The 17,308-nt window shown below is 47.1% G+C and overlaps 2 protein-coding genes across 14 annotated transcripts in view; one reads left to right on the top strand and one right to left on the bottom strand.

Annotated features, from left to right (window-relative positions):
- Positions 1-1,832: 1,832 nt before the first annotated feature.
- On the top strand, positions 1,833-8,674 carry NR2E3 (nuclear receptor subfamily 2 group E member 3). Its single transcript, XM_014849746.3, has 8 exons — positions 1,833-2,155; positions 2,721-2,847; positions 3,029-3,132; positions 3,222-3,470; positions 3,610-3,785; positions 4,684-4,930; positions 5,178-5,283; positions 7,978-8,674. Exons 1-8 carry the CDS (start codon positions 2,062-2,064, stop codon positions 8,108-8,110), a joined length of 1,236 nt encoding a protein of 411 aa, XP_014705232.1. The 5' UTR covers positions 1,833-2,061; the 3' UTR covers positions 8,111-8,674.
- Positions 8,675-12,314: 3,640 nt separating this feature from the next.
- The window catches only part of MYO9A (myosin IXA), a 289,527-nt gene continuing 284,533 nt past the window's right edge, over positions 12,315-17,308 (bottom strand). For all 13 annotated transcript variants that reach the window (XM_070498757.1, XM_014849679.3, XM_070498763.1 and 10 more), the window contains one exon: positions 12,315-17,022. In XM_070498757.1, coding sequence (XP_070354858.1) covers positions 16,559-17,022 — 464 coding nt within the window. In that variant the 3' untranslated portion in view covers positions 12,315-16,558. The remainder of the gene's footprint in view (positions 17,023-17,308) is intronic.

Raw genomic sequence — 17,308 nt, 5'->3', positions numbered from 1 at the left:
AGTGGTCACCGAAGCTGTGAATGTGTGCAAGACTGTCCAAGGAGAGGGTCTGCTGGGGTGACCTCCGGGGCACCCTGAGGGATGACAAGTTAAGAGAGGGGTGGAAGATGGTCAAGACAGTTCCAGGAGAAGCGGGAGAGACGAGCTTTGGGAAGGAGGGACCAGTCAATCAAATTCCAGGGTTAGGAGGAGCTGGAGACCCTGCAGTGGAGGGTCCTGAGGGGCTGCCTGTCCGGAGGGTGAGGACAGAGGCAGACGAGGTTGGGTAAGGGGTCTTAGCCCAGTGGCCTCGATCTTCTGAGGCCCCAGAAAGCAGATTAGCCTGCAAAGCCCCTCAAGCTGACTTTCCAAATCCTCAATAGTGCTTCTCTGTCACAGTGAGGGTTAACCCTGCTTAGATAAGGGCCCTGCCCTACCGGCTCTCTCCCCTTAACTCCACGATCCTCCCAGAAGCTTCACCCTGTCCGCTCTCACCCTTGGGCTCTAAGGTAGAGCAAAGCCCTGCCCCAGGCTCACTCCAGAGGTGAACCCAGGTCCGCTGAGGATGGGTGGTCCCCTCCAGACCAACATGGGCTCTCTGCTTCATCGTGCACCCGGGGTGGGAGTGGTTGTGGGGGCAGAGGAGCAGGGAAAGGAGAGGCTACTGCAGATTGCTCTGTGATCTTCTCAGTAACCCTGGGAAGGAATAAGACTAGCAGCCCATTGTTTATTCTGCTCTGAGTACCAGTCACTAACAGACTTTGCGATCATCTTACTGAGTTTCCTGACTACACTACAAGACAGGGACTTTGGTCATCCCTTTTACAGACGAAGAAACTGAGCTCAGACAGGTAAAATCACTTGCTCAGGGATGCATGGCTGGCCTGTGAGGGAGCAAGAGTTTGAACTTGGGTCTGTCTCGCCTCTCCCCACCCTCCCTCTGGGGCCGGGGTCTTGGTCCAAGGAGGCACAGACTCTTCCTTCCGCCTCCTCCCTTCAGAACCATCACTGGGCAGACTGAGTCTGGGGACCGCTGAGGGACCGTCCTGCCTAGGACTGTGAGGTCCAGTCAGGCAAAGGAGGGAGGCTGCCTGAGATCCCATAGCCAGACTCCAGGGCTGTGTCCTCACACCCTCCCGCCCTACAGGCCCAGCTCCCCAGGTAGGTGAAAAACACCTGCCAGCTCCTCTTCTGCCACCTCACAGGCCTGGAGGAGACCCTTCACATTGGGCCCCAGGCCTCACCACCTCCAGGCCAGCCTCAGACCCTGCATTGGACCCATTCCTACATGTGATGGGAGCTGCCTCTGTGCTGGGCATCTGGGAACTGCGAGCCTTCCAGGGAGCAAGAACCCTCAAATTCTGGGCCCTAAGTAGTCCGTTATCAAGGCATTGGGCAAGAACCACTGGGGCAGAGAGCTGGACCTACCTACCCAGGACCCTCAGTGAGCACCACATGCGCAGAGCCACACACAGATGCACACACACCTCAGTCACACACATTTGTCCCCAGATGCATGCCTAGGAGCTTGGAAAGATTAAAGTCCTGGGGAAAGTGGAGTCCATACCTCCCTTCAAGATTTGGCCTTGAGCGGCAAACAGCTTGAGACCACACGGCAGAAGGGACCTGGGGACATTCACTGAGCAGCCAGAGACTGGTTGGCAGGCAGCAGGACTGACCGGCTCCTGGGGGCACCTTGGTAATGTTGCAGGTGTGGCTGGTTGATCCCCTGTGGAGACAGTAAAGATTAAGAGGATCATAAGCTGTATTCAGCGCTGCCCTGGGAGAAATCTCCTCCAGCCAGAGCTGCTGCTGTGAGGGGAAGTTGGGGCAGTCCCTGAGTTCTGACAGAGAGGACCAGAGGCAGGAGGACAGAGAGGAAAGACAGAGGAAAGAGACAAAGACAGAGGGAGACTGCCAGGGCCAGGGAGCGGAAGAAGCAGAGACAGAAGAGAGACGGGCACAGAGAGACAGAGAGAGAGGGAGGCAGAGGCTGGGCCTGGCTCAGTGATCCGGAGGCCTCCCTCAGGCAGGAAGGCGAAGGCTGCCCCGGGACAGGCCAGCACTAGGCCAACAGCACGGATGAGCTCCAACATGGCTGCAGCTGTGCCAGTGGCTGTGGCTGCCTCCAGGAAGGAGTCTCCAGGCAGATGGGGCGTGGGGGAGGAGCCAACAGGTATGGCTTTCCTGGAGATAAGGTCTGGGCCCTTGGGGAGTAGACTGTGAGCTGGGGGTTTGCAGGGACCATGAAAGAAGTCAGAGCAACTCAGGCCCAGCCCCAAGGGCTGGGGGCAAGTGTGAGGGAACCTTCTGGCAAACCCAGAATCCTAGAAACATGGGGGTCAGGACAGCTGAGCTGACGGGGAAGGAAAGAAGAGAGAAGCACCCTTAGGGTTTGGCAGCAGAGGTCCCTAGTGGTGTTGCCAAGAATGTTTTTGTGGGATGATGGAGCCTGAAGCCACCTGCAGAGGGGGAAATGAGAGGTGGGGAAGTGAAAGCAGAGTCTAGTCTTGTTGAAAATTGACCATAGAGGGAGGCGAGGGGGCAGAAGCTGGGTGGGGTGTTGGGAGATGCAGAAGGGAGACACTTTTCCAGATGAGAAAGGCATGGGTTGTTTAAATGCGGCTGGCCAGGAACCTGAGGACAGGGGAAAGGGAATGAGGGGTGGACGGGGTCCCTGAGGAGGTGGGAGGGGCACGCGGCCCTGCCCGGCCAGCCTCCACTCAGCCCCTGCCCCTTAGGCTTGGGCCCCTCCCTGCAATGCCGCGTATGTGGAGACAGCAGCAGCGGGAAGCACTATGGCATCTACGCCTGCAATGGCTGCAGTGGCTTCTTCAAGAGGAGCGTGAGGCGGCGGCTCATCTACAGGTGAGGAAGGTGGGGGTGGGTGAGACCCCCAACTGGAAGAGTCCCCCAGCCTGCTGCCCCTGCGGGTCCCTGGGAGGGATGGAGGTTGTTCAGGGGAGAAGGAGCAAGGGCAAACATGTCCGAAACCCCAGATCCAGGCCTGGGCAGGACACTGACACCTGGGGCTCCCCTCCTCCTGCAGGTGCCAGGTGGGGGCAGGGATGTGCCCGGTGGACAAGGCCCACCGGAACCAGTGCCAGGCCTGCCGGCTGAAGAAGTGCTTGCAGGCAGGCATGAACCAGGACGGTGAGTCAGGGAGCCAACTTGGAGAGGGGTGACAGAAGAGAAGGGGTTGCATGACTGGTGGTGTTTCTTTACCCTTCCTGCCTCCCCAGCTGTGCAGAATGAGCGCCAGCCACGAAGCATGGCCCAGGTCCGCCTGGATGGCATGGAGTCAGACACCGGGCCCCGGCTGGAGCCCCTGGTGGCTTCCCCAGCCCCGGCAGGGCCCAGCCCACGGGGCCCCATGCCTGTTTCTGCAGCCAGAGCCCTGGGGCCTGGGGCCCTCACACCTCCTGGGCACCACCACTTCATGGCCAGCCTTATAACAGCTGAAACCTGTGCTAAGCTGGAGCCAGAGGATGGTAAGTGGGAAGACGGCTGAGTTTCCAGGTCACGGTGGGGCCACAGCTCCCAGCCTTTATCCCCACACCTGAGTCCCTGGGCACTCCCTGCCACCTGCTGCAGAGTAGGGACTGAAGTCACAACCTTCTTCTCCAACAGCTGATGAGAATATTGATGTCACCAGCAATGACCCTGAGTTCCCCTCGTCCCCCTACTCCTCTTCCTCCCCCTGTGCCCTGGACAGCATCCATGAGACATCAGCTCGCCTCCTCTTCATGGCTGTCAAGTGGGCCAAGAACCTGCCTGTGTTCTCCAACCTGCCCTTCAGGGATCAGGTACACCTGTCAGGTGGCCCATGTGAGTCAGCCGAATTAGGGGCACATACAGCCCTGTGCAGGTGATGATTGGAGGTGCATGCCACTTGGGGATGGTGATGGTTGGGGACGCACATGTCTCTGAGTCAGTGATGGTTAGGGGTACATCTCTCAGGGATGTGATTACTGAGGGTGCTCACATCTCTGGGCAGCGATGATGGTCGGGGTGTGCACATTGGGGATGATGATAGCCAGGTTCACACAGGGACCACGGATTTGAAGTCAGTTCCTATGGCTCCCTGGGTCTTCTTTCCTTCTAAACAAACCTTCTGGTCCTACAGATGCTCTGTACATGACAGGGTGGCTGCATACCCTGAACAGCATGAGCAGATGACTCTGGGCTCCCTTGGAGCACAAATGCCTCTGACTTCAGGGCTTGAGTTTCAGTCCAACCTCTTCACCTCTAGGACACCCCTCTGGGTTTCTCATGGGCAAGCAGACCTGTCATGATAAACCCAGGAAAAGAGCCTGGCTGAGGGTCTGAGCCCTTAAGCCGTGGTTTGGATGGAGCAGCTCAGAAGTCAGGCCAAGTCTGCTGAGTACACTCACCTTAGGATGCTCATGGGGAGTGTCCCCAAGGCTGCCCAACTTCTCAGGGCTCTAGGCTTTCCTAAATGTTCCAGTTGCAGCTCTGGGTGGAACCCATAGAGTGTCTTGAAGCCTAGACAGCTGAGTCAGATGGTGCCAAATCCCAGAGCTCTGGGTCCCTAGCTGATGTCAAGCAGAGGTCAGGAGAATGTTCTGGGCATCCAGGACCAGCTCTTCCTTTCTTAGGGTACCCGAGGAGAGGGCAGAGTTGCCAGGCTGAGCCAGAGGAACTGTATATCAGTCATCATACTCACCCACTCTCTGGGCACAGGTGATCCTGCTGGAAGAGGCGTGGAGTGAACTCTTCCTCCTTGGAGCCATACAGTGGTCTCTGCCTCTGGATAGCTGCCCACTGCTGGCCCCGCCGGAGGCCTCTGCTGCCGGCAGCTCCCAGGGCCGCCTGGCCCTGGCCAGCGCAGAGACTCGTATCCTGCAGGAAACCATCTCACGGTTCCGGGCATTGGCGGTGGACCCCACAGAGTTTGCCTGCATGAAGGCCCTTGTCCTCTTCAAACCAGGTACCTGAGTCTTTGCCCAAGCCTTAGAGAAAAGTGGCTGGGGATGAAGAATGGGAATTCCAGGGCCTTCCTTCTGCCTCTCACTTTCCCTCCATCACCCCATATAGAACAAGAGGATTGCAGTTGTCTTCCCTGGGGGGCAGGAGGAGAGAGGTACAGGGCTGGGTTCACCCCTCCTGAGGGCCCTGGCTATCTGAGGGGGCAAGGCAGGCTGGGAGAGGAGCTCATTGCTGCTGCTTTTCTCCAGAAACACGGGGCCTGAAGGATCCTGAGCACGTGGAGGCCTTGCAGGACCAGTCCCAAGTGATGCTGAGCCAGCACAGCAAGGCCCACCACCCTAGCCAGCCTGTGAGGTAACCTGAGCACATGTCTACCTGCCCATCTATCCCTTCACCTCTTCACACCCCTGCCCACCTCTCTGACACCATCTCAGGACTGCACTGATTACATGACACAAGGGACTCAGTTCAACTGGCATATAGCCAACAACTACTGTGTGCCAGGCACAGTGCCGGGCTGCAGGAGTAGGGACAAAAATGTGTGTAAGACAAACTTGTTGCCTTCCAGGGATGCCCGGCACAGTGACCACACAGAAGATGAGAACCACCCTAGTCAGATATTGAGGGTTGCATGTATCCGAAGGAGACAGAGGCCCATTGGGGGCTGTAAAGTGGGGGCTGTAAAGCAGAACTGCAAGGGACTTTGTGGAGGCAGGGCTGGACCTGGAAAGAAGGATAGGCTCTAAAAGAAGAGAAGTCATCATTTACAAAGCGGGGGAGAGAGAGAGAGACAGGCAAATCTGGATGTGTTCTTAGGATAGGAGCCCGGTTTGCAAGGTGCAACTGATTGCTGCCAGTGAGAAGGTGGGAGATTAAGACAGAATGGCCTCTGGGACCAGGCTGTTTAGGACTTTGAATGACAGCCAAAGGCCATATCTGATTTGCTGGGAAGAGGAGAGCTACTGCAGCTTTTTGAGCAGGTGGGTGTTGTACATAGAGCTGGACTTCATGCAGACTGGCGTGGCAGTGAGCACAGAGTATACAACCCAGGAGGGAAGCAGATACTCCTGTCATCCAGGGGAGACCACGGAGTTCTGCTCTCTGGGAGTGGCTATAGGGAGTGGAAAGGAGAGGAGAGATGCAAAAGCCTCCAGGAGTTGAAATGGGTCACATTTGGCACTTGGGTGGATGTAAGGAACAAGGGAAAAGGAGCTATTTGGGAGAAGAGATAGTGAAGAAATAAAAAGAAAAGTCAGGAGGAAGAGATAGTTTTGAGGGAACATAACAAGGTCTGTTGGAGGGGCAGAGGGACATCTCACAGGGATGCACTTGCATAAGCCGTGTGTGGACAATAGCCCAGCCCAGGCTGGGTTTGGGGGACAGTAGCCACAGGGACAGTGTGGCTGGGGGGAGGGTGGGGAGAGGAGCCAGTGCTCTGGGACTGCTCAGCTTGGCCCAGCACCAGCAGATACAGTGGACCCTCAGCGAGATTGGGCCACTTGGCCTCCAGGCATCTATTGGCTATTTTAGAACATACCATCTGCATTCTCTTGGGGTTCTCAGCAGTTCTCTCTGAGAAGTAAGCTATCATGGGCACCCTCAAATCATCTCTCATCTGAGAAACGAACATAAGAAGAGGTAATTTCCCTTTAAGAAGAGCCAAAGTATACGAGGAATATACCATGTTTCACAGAAAGATTTCTGCTCCTTATGAGCTTAGGGAGAACAACTGTTCCTAAGGCTTGACACAGCATCCCAAAAATGGTCATCACGGACACCAGACACCAGTAGCCCTCCTAGGCCAAGTTTCTGTTGGGATCAGCTCCCAGGGATGTTTGGGCATATTGGTTTTGTGTCAAATTTCAAAATCCTGATTAAGATTTCTATAGCAGTTCAATACCAACTACAGGAAGAACTGAGTGTTGAGAGAGTGATTTGGGGTTCTCCAAGTCAGCGTATTTCAGTTTTTAAAAACTGCAATACCAAGAAGGAATACAATTTCCATCATAACCCAATACACACAGTCACCAAAGCAAAGTTCCACCAAATAATACTTGCCCTTACTTTGTATAATTTACTCTGATAATTCTATTTTAGTTTTTTTTAAAAAGCCTGGTTGTGACCCACTATATTGAATTTCAGACTGGATTTCATTTCAGTGGATCAATTCCTGTGGTTTGACAAACAATTTCTCTACTTGACTGTATAGTTACTTCTTCCAGACATTGCTTAGATCAGAAAAACAGAAGAGGGGAAGACACAGGGGACGGCGTACGATGCTCAGTGCCACTCACATGGCGCTCACAAGAGAAAGCAAGCCCTTGGGTTGGCAGAGCGAGTTCAGCAGATAGTTGGGAGTTGGGGAGGCTTCCCGTATTCCTCTATGCTGGAAGTTGAGCATGAAGCTGCCCCACTTTGGAGTGGCCTCATTGATGTTGAGCATTGACCCCAGCTGTCAGGTCTCCTACCCAAGGAAGTTCTCATGCCCCCATCTATCTCCCTTGGGCCTTCACCACCCACCTTCTCTGCAGTGGGGACCCCTGCCTTGGCAAATGGTTCTTATTTAAAACTGTATTTATTTTTATCCTGGATGATAATCTCAGCCACAAAAACTATGCTTCAACTTCACAACATTTTCACTAACGGCTACTGTAGTATCATAAGTTTCTTACAGAGGGGAGTTTGTATTCCTTTTCAAATATGTATAGTATTAATAATATAACTATCATAATAATCATATATTGATTAATAATATATTCATATATATAATATAACTTCTCACTTTATAATCTTTACACATAATATTTATTCACCCGTTTCACTGTGCTCCTCAACTAAACAAATTGGAGTGGGCGACAAGGAGTCAGGGGTGGGTGGTGGCAACTCTGGTAGTGAATGGGGCCTTTCCTCGAAATTCCTCCTTACTTGCCATGGGTACCTCTCATCTCGCCTATCCTCCCCCCTTTGCCTTTCTTGGGACGACACTGCCCCCAGGGCTCATGCTTCGATGCTGATAATAAAACTGATGGAGTCCTCTCTCCTGTTCAGGTTTGGGAAATTGCTCCTGCTCCTCCCGTCTTTGAGGTTTATCACTTCCGAACGTGTTGAACTCCTCTTTTTCCGCAAGACCATAGGGAACACTCCCATGGAGAAGCTCCTTTGTGATATGTTCAAAACCTAATGAAGGTGGAAGGAAAATGGGTACAACCACTTTGGAAAACAATCTCCTGAAGCTAAATGTTTGCCCGCCCTGTGACCCAGCAATTTCACTTGTAGGTATGCATACCTAGCAGAAATGCACATCAAAAGATATCATAAGAATATTCATAGCAGCTTTATTCATAATAGCCCCAAACTGCACATTGACAGTAGAATGGATTAATTGTGGTAGTCATATAATGGAAAACAGCAGTGAAAAAGAATCAACTACTAATACATGGGACAACATGGATAAATTTCACAGACATAAAAGTTGAATAAAAGAAGCCAGACACAAGTTCTGCTTACACAAAGTTCAAGAACAGGCAAGACAAAGTTGGAATAGTAGTTACCTCTGGGGTAGGAGGTGGGGTGATTGGAAAGAGGCCCAAAGGAGCCTTCTGGTGTGCTAGAAATATTCTTTATTTTGATCTAGACGGTGGTTTCATAAAAATTCATTCATTTCATAAAAATTCATTATACATTCATAAAAATTAATTGAGCTGTGTATTTAAGATTTGTGCACTTTACTGTATTGTTAGACTTCAATAAAAAAGTGAAAAAACACAAACAGGAAAACAAATGTGGCCAAGGATCTCTCTCTGAGGACATTAAAGGAATGAACACAGGGTCTTACGTTCCATCCAGCTCCTCTCTGAGTCAGAGTTCATGTGCAACGAATTCAAGCCCAGTGAAAACTCTCCCACAGGATTCAACAACCCAGCTTCTCTCTAGATGACCTCCCACCATCCCACAGCTTCTCTCAATTTTCCTCTTCCTTATCCTTCCTCACCCCTCCATAAGCAAACGTGGGCACCAGCCAACTCAACACAGGGCAGTTACAGGCACTTTTTGTGAAGGGGAATCTCCATCACTTCTTAATTCCTTACGGAAAGATGAAGCTCAGAAATCTCATCCTTTTCAAAGATAGACCCAGAAGACCTAGAATATAATAATAATCAAAAAAGTTAACATATATCAGGCACCTTATATACCAGGCAGTGAAGTGAGTGCTGAATGCGCATTGTTATTTAATCCTGATTAACTCTGGGGGAGGGACAAATCATCTCCATTTATAAATGAAAAAACTGAGGCTTGTCTAAGACTCAAACCTTGTTGCGACTCTACTTAACTCTGGCACTGCCTCTACCCCATGCCCCCTCCACCTCTGGAATCAGCTAAACAATTCTGTTGCATTTTTTTTCTTTTTGAGGAACGTTAGCCCTGAGCTAACTACTGCCAGTCCTCTTCTTTTTTTGCTGAGGAAGCCTGGCCCTGAGCTAACATCCGTGCCCATCTTCCTCTACTTTATATGTGGGATGCCTACCACAGCATGGTGTGCCAAGCAGTGCCACATCCACACCTGGGATTCGAACTGGCGAACTCTGGGCCACTGAGAGGTGGAACGTGCGAACTTAACCACTGTGCCACTGGGCCGGCCCACTGTTGCATTTTCTGTCTTCAAAGAAGAGATGCTTGAAGTCAAGCAAGAAAAGATCATGTGAGAAATCTGTGAAATCCTAGGCGTTCCCTCCTCTTTGGCCTGTGTATGAATTCTCCTAGCTGACAGACATCCTGCCTTGGTGGAGGAAGGATGGTTCAGGACACTCTGCTCTGGAAATGACAATAGCTAAACTGGTACCCGGAGAGGAAAGCGTATGGCAAATACTGCCCAGCTTAAGCCCCTCCCATTTAAGCATTGGAACTACTTGAGACTCTTGATCTTTTAAAAGCTTGCCTCAGTTATTTGAGTCATTCAATGTCCATTATACTATCCAATTCCCTATCAAAAGTTTTATCCATAAGGTTTAAAGGCCTATATATAGAAAGCCTGAGCAAAAGCACTTTAGCAAGAAACATGGTTGAAATATAACGATAGGTCCTGCATATTTATCCTACAGAACATAAGACAGCAAAGGCACACAGTCTGGTGTCTGGGGTGCGTGAGCATAGCAATTCTACATTGGGAAAGAGACAGTTTGGGATCTCCAGAGGAAGTCTTGGAGAATTAGAGGAGGTACATAAATTGGATTATCTGCTGTCGATACCATCTCCTCTTCTAAGGTCTTGTCTTTATTGCAGAGATGCCAGGAAGTACATTTCCCAGGATCCCCTTCCCCTATGGTTTGCTAATGGAAGAAAGGCACTCACATGAGATTTGGAAGGTAAATGAGAAGACATTATTCTCTGTAGGCAGTTGCAGCCAGATGAGTGGGAAGATGGAGATTTCACATCGATGTTCTTTAGAATTGCAGTAGCTTCCAGGCAAGCTCTTGAGAACTCTGGAACTTTTGGCTGAGATCTGTGTTGGCGTTCTCGACCTCCTGTGGGAACTTCTCTGACCTTTGTTTCCCCAGTTCTTCCAACGGTTAAGCCCTTAATTCTTATACTAAGTCCTTCTTACCTGAAATATACTGAATGGCTTCTATTTTCCTAATACAATACAGCTCTCATTGACCCCAGGATTTATTCAACCTTTGCGTAAATTGGCCCCACTGAAATTAAGATGGGTAACAGCTCTGTTTCATTGCAGGTAGGGCCCTTGCTAGGAGAGAGGATACTATGAAAGCTCTTTTTTGCCCTTAATGCCAGAAATGTCTTTGGTTGTGAAGCACAGAGGTAGTCGCTGTGGGCCTATGTGGGCATTCTCTATTGCAGTTTTCAGATTCCTGAGACACTTATCTTCTTTCACCCTCAAGGGAGTATTTAAAGGTAGGAAGGGCAGGAAAAGACTCAAAGAGGCCAAGAAGCACCCATTCAAATGAATAAATATAACCTGATAGTGGACCCCAGATATTGTGGATGACTGGTCTCCAGCTGGTGGCCATCATTGGGTTGCCCCACTAGAATGCCAGCTCCACAGGGGCAGGGAGATTTGTTCTGTTCACTCATGTACCCCAAGCACCTAGGACGGTGTCTGTGGGTGCTCAGTAAATATTTATTGAATGAATGGATAAATGGCCACACAGAACCAGGAAGTGACACACTCCTTGACTAGGAGTCCAAGATGCCTACAAGATTCAACAGTCAGATATTATATGTGTCTTATCTACTAAAATGGTTATGTCTCTGGCTCTAAGACCCTGTACTGCTACCCATTCTAGAACAAAGAAGAATTTTTAAAATATAAAAGCACTGGTCTCTTTATAACATGCATCTCCTTACACCTTTCTGTTCTTGGCTTCATAATTGGAAAGGTTTGTTGTAGATTCAGTAATCCCAGGGGCAAGTTTTAAAAATGGCATTTCTAGTGGTTTTTTCTGCCAATTAAAATTTTAAGAAATTCACTATCTTTATTGTTTTTATGTAATGTGAATTTAATGCAAAAATGTAAATATAAAATTAATGTAAAAAGAAATGGGAATGATGATCTCAGAATTTTAAAAAATTGAATAAATTCGGCATTAGGGAAAAATTCATTACATTAATTTTTTTCCATTTCACCTTAGACCTGGTTTGGCATTTGGGAACCCCAATCTCATTCACTCCTCTCATCAAATATCTAAGTGTGGGCACCTTTTTTTAGGTACTAGAGATCTAAGAGGCAGCAAGATAGGCACATTTCTTGCCTTGGGAAGCTTACATCAGTTTTTTGATGCCACAAATACCGGGAGCTGTTGAGAACATAAGACATCTAATCCAGTTCAAGGAGGAAGAGGAAATTTCCAAGTACAACTATCTTTTACACTGAGACCTGAGAGTTAGTATAAGTTATCTGGAGAAGAACCTGGGGAAGAGAATTCATTTCAGATAGGAAAAATTAACACCCAAAGAGGACAAATGACTCCCAGTCCTGCAGTATATTGGCAGAACAAAGACGAAAATCAAGGTTTGAATTCTTTGGCTCTCTAGCAGCAGACACTGCTACTTGTTCATGGCCTCTTTGGTGAGGACCCTAAATGTAGATTTATTGCCTTCCCTTCCTACCTAGCTCTAAACTGATTAAATGAAGCCTTGACAGCTAGCAGTTAGCATCCCTTACAGAAAACTAACAGCTTGAATCTCACCTTCACTTGAGTTGAGTTCCAATAACTACCACTTCTGCACTTTGTTAATTTTGAGCTCGGTGATTTCCTTAAAAAAAAAAATCAGTTTAACTAACAAAACTCACTGCTGTTCCTTGGGGCTGGGTTGGAGCGAGTTGGGGTGGGAGCCAGAATGGTCAGAAAATAAACCACACGTATTGCTGCTTCTGGAAGCTTTGTTCTTTAATGAGCCATGGAGTGATTTGTTCATCAAGCTGCTTTTGTGTAGCCGCACAGTGCATATTTTGAGTGATACAAACTGCACTTTATACAGATGATGTTTTGCTCTCCCCCTCCAAAAAAAAGACCCAAAAGGAAATTACAAAGTGCCTGCTGATTGCATCAGGAATGTAATCAGTTCTCTGGGTGAGATAAATCATCCTTCTTATAGAATTATTCTGTTAAACAGTAAAATGATATTTATATTTCACAGGATATGTCCTTTTACAATACATAGTCTTTTAAAAATTTACACTTGGCATACTTATAAATTACTTTAAATCCATTAAAATAATATAATACTAATCTGTAGTCCACACCTTTCCCCCAGTAAATACAATTAGTTGGTTCAAAAGGTGCAACTCTTATATGACCTAAGAGGGCTGATAAATAGGTATAAAGTATGGATGGACAGCAAGGTGATAGGCCCCTTGGCAGGCTTTTTGAAAACAATTTAAACCAAGAGACCAACAAGACCTAATAGATCCATGTCCACAATCATCATCTTGCTGTTACACTTTAACACCAAATCAAATGTGGAAGTGGTTCCAAAGAAAAGTGGTTAAAAGTATTTTAGAGGCATAGAAAGAAGATTCCCACAAGTACCAAGGAATTTTACTAGGAAGACTAGGAAGACTAGTACTGGGGGACAGTGCTGAGGAGTTGTCACAAAAATATGGGTAGACATACACATTTGTCAACACAGAATGATGCACGCCCCATGTCCACTTCTGCACCAAAGGAAAAAAAAGAGGAGAGAGAGAAGGAAAAGGAAAGGCCGTCTGGACTGTGTTTCTTTTCAAAATTAAAACTCACTTAGCTTTGAACACATCCTGAGAATACTTTCTTCTCTCTAGTTCACCAAAGTGCTCTGTAAGGTACACATTCCTTAGTTACAGTCAAAAAACCATGGCCCCCAGTTACTGAAGTGGGCCTGCAGAACCTTGCTGGACTTCCTTTTCAGCACGCTTCTGGGACTCTGTCTTTGACAGTGAAAACAACCCTATTGTGATGGGACACAGAAATCTCCGCTAACCTCCCAGCAGGGTAAGAACTATAGCTGGTTTCCAAAGCATGAGAAGGTGGGGGCTCTGGGATCCCATCTCCTGATTTCATGCCCCTCTGTGTTTGCAAGGCTCATACTGGGAAAGCTGTATCTCCCTTTGTGTTTTCAGAAGCCGAGAGGGACAAAAAAATTAAAATGGTAGGAAGTACAAAGTGCATTATGAACTAAGCATGTCACCTCCCTATGCTGTTAAAGCAGTCTGTTTCACTTTGTGATATACAGTGTGAACCTAAAATTACACTTCTCTGCTTCCATTAAATTTTCCATGATAAGGGACACCTTGGCTTTAATGGGGGGAAGTGAAAATCCAGGCTTTGTTTGGGGCAAGGAATGTGTGATATGAACAGAATGTTCTGCATTTTGGAGCACAGGCACCACACGTGGGGCTGTCCCAGCGCTGCCATGCAGGGATTTCCTTGGAGGCATTTGAGATCAAAGAAAACAAGCAAAGGAGAAGCAACGAGAAACACAAACTTGACACATATTAAGGTTAAATATCTTAATCATAAGTGATTGTAATACAGCATTACTTTGTGGTGACATAACTTTAACCACAGAGAGGACCAGTTAAGCTCAGGTGGAAGGAGATACAGCACTTGGTTCTGACAGTTTTTAAGAGTTATGGCTTCATATCTTTATCAGGCCAACAATGACTGTTATCCTATGAGAACAGCAGCTTTCTTTCCTTCAAAGGGAGGGTCCCACACTTGCTCTCCATTCTTAAAATTGAGTGGATCTCTCCTCCTCACCACCTTCCATTCTGGCAGCTTGTTAAATGACCAGAAATCCACAAATCTAGCAACTGAAAAACAAATATTTTTTATTTAATTTTATCCAAATTCAGGTTTCAGATCCCTGAGAAAAATTAAAGTCTCTTAACATCCATCACCTAGTTCCTATAAGGTGACCTACATGACTGCCAAAAACTTAATTTGCAAAAAAGCAAACAACGATTTAGAAGAGAGAACATATGTCAAGATGTATTCTCCGCCATTCCTCTGAGCCAAAGAAAATTATTCAACAAGGGTAATTTCTTTTTTTGTATAGTATTTAACCAATGTTCTGGAGCAAGTGGAGAGTAGTAGTCAACGCCTAGCAGAAGACTACTCTCCCAAGAATACTGAAACAGACTGTGCAGCCTAGCATGGGGCCCTGCAGCACCAGCAATCCCACTTTGACACAACCGTGCTGAGCGGCTGGACTTTCCTCTAGGAGAGTCTCTGAAATTCAGATTTTTAAAGGCTTTACATTTATTACCCCTGAGAACAGCATGAACAAGGTGGCAGATGTTTGCAGGATATAAAATCTAACATTTACTCACTAACCATCATCATTCTGGAGATTTAAAAAGATTCCTTTCCCTAACTCATTTCTGAACCCAAACCAGGGAGAGGTAAGACTCCTGCTACGTTTAGCTGCCACTCAGAATGATGTTCCAAGTCTGACCTCTGGGGCTCGACAATAACCACTGAGGCAGTGGCATGAGGTTCAGTGTTGTGTAACAGGAGAGATTCTGCCTTAACAAAAGTCTTAATATTTCCATAACTTTAAATCAAAGAAGTATGAAAAGGAAGAATAACCAAAATTCAGGTTACAGATGGTAAAGGCTCTTTTTTAGAACAGTGCATGTGGTAGTTAGACAAGATGCATTTAGTAACATTAAAAATAAACATCTTCACATACTTATCTCAATAAAGGGTATCATGTTTCATTTTCCATATATTATAAATAGCAAAAACAGGTTTCTAATCCCACAAATGCTAAGAAGCTTAAAATGCTATTCTAACTCAGGGGTATGGAGACACCCAGTGGTGAAAAAGGTGGTCTGACTTTTCCTCCAAATCAGGGAATGAGTGGCTCTCACCCACCCTGTCCAATAGCTCCTAATCTGTGGGAAGAGATTCCATGGGGAGGAGGGAAGCATAAGGTTAAAAAGAAATATGCCTACTATACATAAATATTTACAGTAAACTTCAGGAACCAGAATATTAACAAAAATAGCTTCAAGTAGTCCTCGATTTTTTTTTCATCTATTTAATACTGATAGTCTGAGGAGAAGATAAAAGTTAGATGCGTCATATTAAAAACTTTTCTCTTTTTATTTTTTGGCAGGTTTCTGTAACACTTATGCAATGTTGTGTGTGAATGTTTTGGGAGAAGTGATTAAATGGTCACATTATTTGTTTGAGTTCATGGTGAAAATCCACCAGCAGATAAACAGGTTCATATGTGATCTTCAGTTTAATTTATACCAAGAGAAAGGCCTGGATGGATTAGGATGAAACCCTCATGTTTAGGGATCACCATGTCTCTGGGACATTTAAAAAAATTTAGAGGAACCTGGTCCTAGGACCAGGGAAAAAGAGAAGAGTATGGCTACTGAAACTTCAGCCCATGCAATATATTTGGCAGGAACTAACCAGGAGTTAAACCAGCATTGATTATTATGACATTAAACATCATCAAAAAACAAAATACGTACTCTCTTCTTCATTGAGTAACCAGATGTCTGAGACATGCTCTGATGGCTTAAGGGAAACAACTGCTTTTTTACTTTCCCCAGAATATAATACGGAGTGTTTTTCAAAAATCTTAAAATAGAGGGCTTAAGCTTTTTGTTTATAAATCCTCGGAAAAAATTATATTCTACCTCAGTTCCTAACTATCCCCAAATAAACCCAAAGGCTTTTGCTTTCATGGTTAAGAAAGATTTACATGTTTTCTTCAAATGCCAGAAATCAGTGGGTCCTGCAGGCCCACAATGTCCCCCCTAGTTCAACATCCACCTCTAAGAAGGGAAAAGAGGATGGAGGAGAGGCGACTACAAAGACCTCCACAACTGACCCAGATCCCCAGGTCCTAGGTGGCTTTGTTTAGTGAAATCTCTAGTCAAATACAGCAGCCAAGGCACAGCTGGCGCCATCCCAAGCAGGCTTCAAAGAGGCCTGTCCACTTCTGCAGGAGGCCCAGGAATTCAGCACACATGGTCTTGGTTGTATGCTTGGGTAAGAGGCAGGACCACAATTAGGATGGACTACTGCGGATGAGGTGATGAGAAGACGCCCCAAAGACGAGATGTGTTTACCACTCTGTAGCCATGCAGGGACACACACCTGCTAGTTCAGACCATAAACTCATTATTTCCAAAGAGAGCTAGCTGTTGGGTGGAACTGCAGTCTGGGTCCACAGTTCTCCTGCGGCCAGACACGACTGTCCCCTCTGAGGTCTCTTTGGTTTTCTGAGGTGAGTTTTTCACATTCTTTAATTTTTGTTTGCCCTTTTCAGGGTTGAAGGTTCCTCTGCTGATGAATTGAGGCCTGTCTTCCAGGGATTTGGTCTGGCCCAACAGCCCTTCCATTCCTGGGGCCTCACCAGCTGAGGCAGCTCGGTAGAATGGAGATTTGGAATAAATTTGAAATCGTTTTCTGGTCCCATGGGAGGATGCAGTGTTAGACGAACATAAAGAAGAGACTGAAGAGTCCACTGAATCCAAAGAGTCCTGCTGCTTTTTTAGCTGTTTTCGCAACTTGCCTGAAGGTTCAGACTTGCCAGCTGCCTTCAGAGAACTAAGGGCTAAGCTTCTCTCTAATGCAAAAAAGAGACCAAAGCTGTAAATGACAGTTCTCTCTAAAGGAAATCATCATATAAGAATTGGTCTCACTGTTCACACATGAAACTGGGTGGGCTAAGACCTGGAGGGTCCAGGCTGACCTTTGTGCACAGTCACGACTCGAGAAGAGTTCATCATCTATTTTTACATATATTATTTCAGGATCAAGCCCAAGGAAGTCTAGAGATTGACTACGCCATTCGGAAAGGCCTATAACTGTCACTATCATTTAAAAAACTGCCAATATATATAGTTAGTTCT

This window comes from Equus asinus, chromosome 2 (assembly GCF_041296235.1).
Source record: "Equus asinus isolate D_3611 breed Donkey chromosome 2, EquAss-T2T_v2, whole genome shotgun sequence".
NCBI classification, from domain to species: domain Eukaryota; kingdom Metazoa; phylum Chordata; class Mammalia; order Perissodactyla; family Equidae; genus Equus; species Equus asinus.
Note: the sequence above shows the minus strand (reverse complement) of the source record. Positions and strands in the feature narration are given on the sequence as shown.

Coding starts and splice junctions, on each gene's coding strand:
- NR2E3 (XM_014849746.3), top strand. CDS start 2,062: ATGAGCTCCAACATGGCTGCAGCTGTGCCAGTGGCTGTGGCTGCCTCC. Junction 3,133..3,221: donor GGCAGGCATGAACCAGGACG/GTGAGTCAGGGA, acceptor CTGCCTCCCCAG/CTGTGCAGAATGAGCGCCAG. Junction 5,284..7,977: donor CACCCTAGCCAGCCTGTGAG/GTAACCTGAGCA, acceptor TCTCCTGTTCAG/GTTTGGGAAATTGCTCCTGC.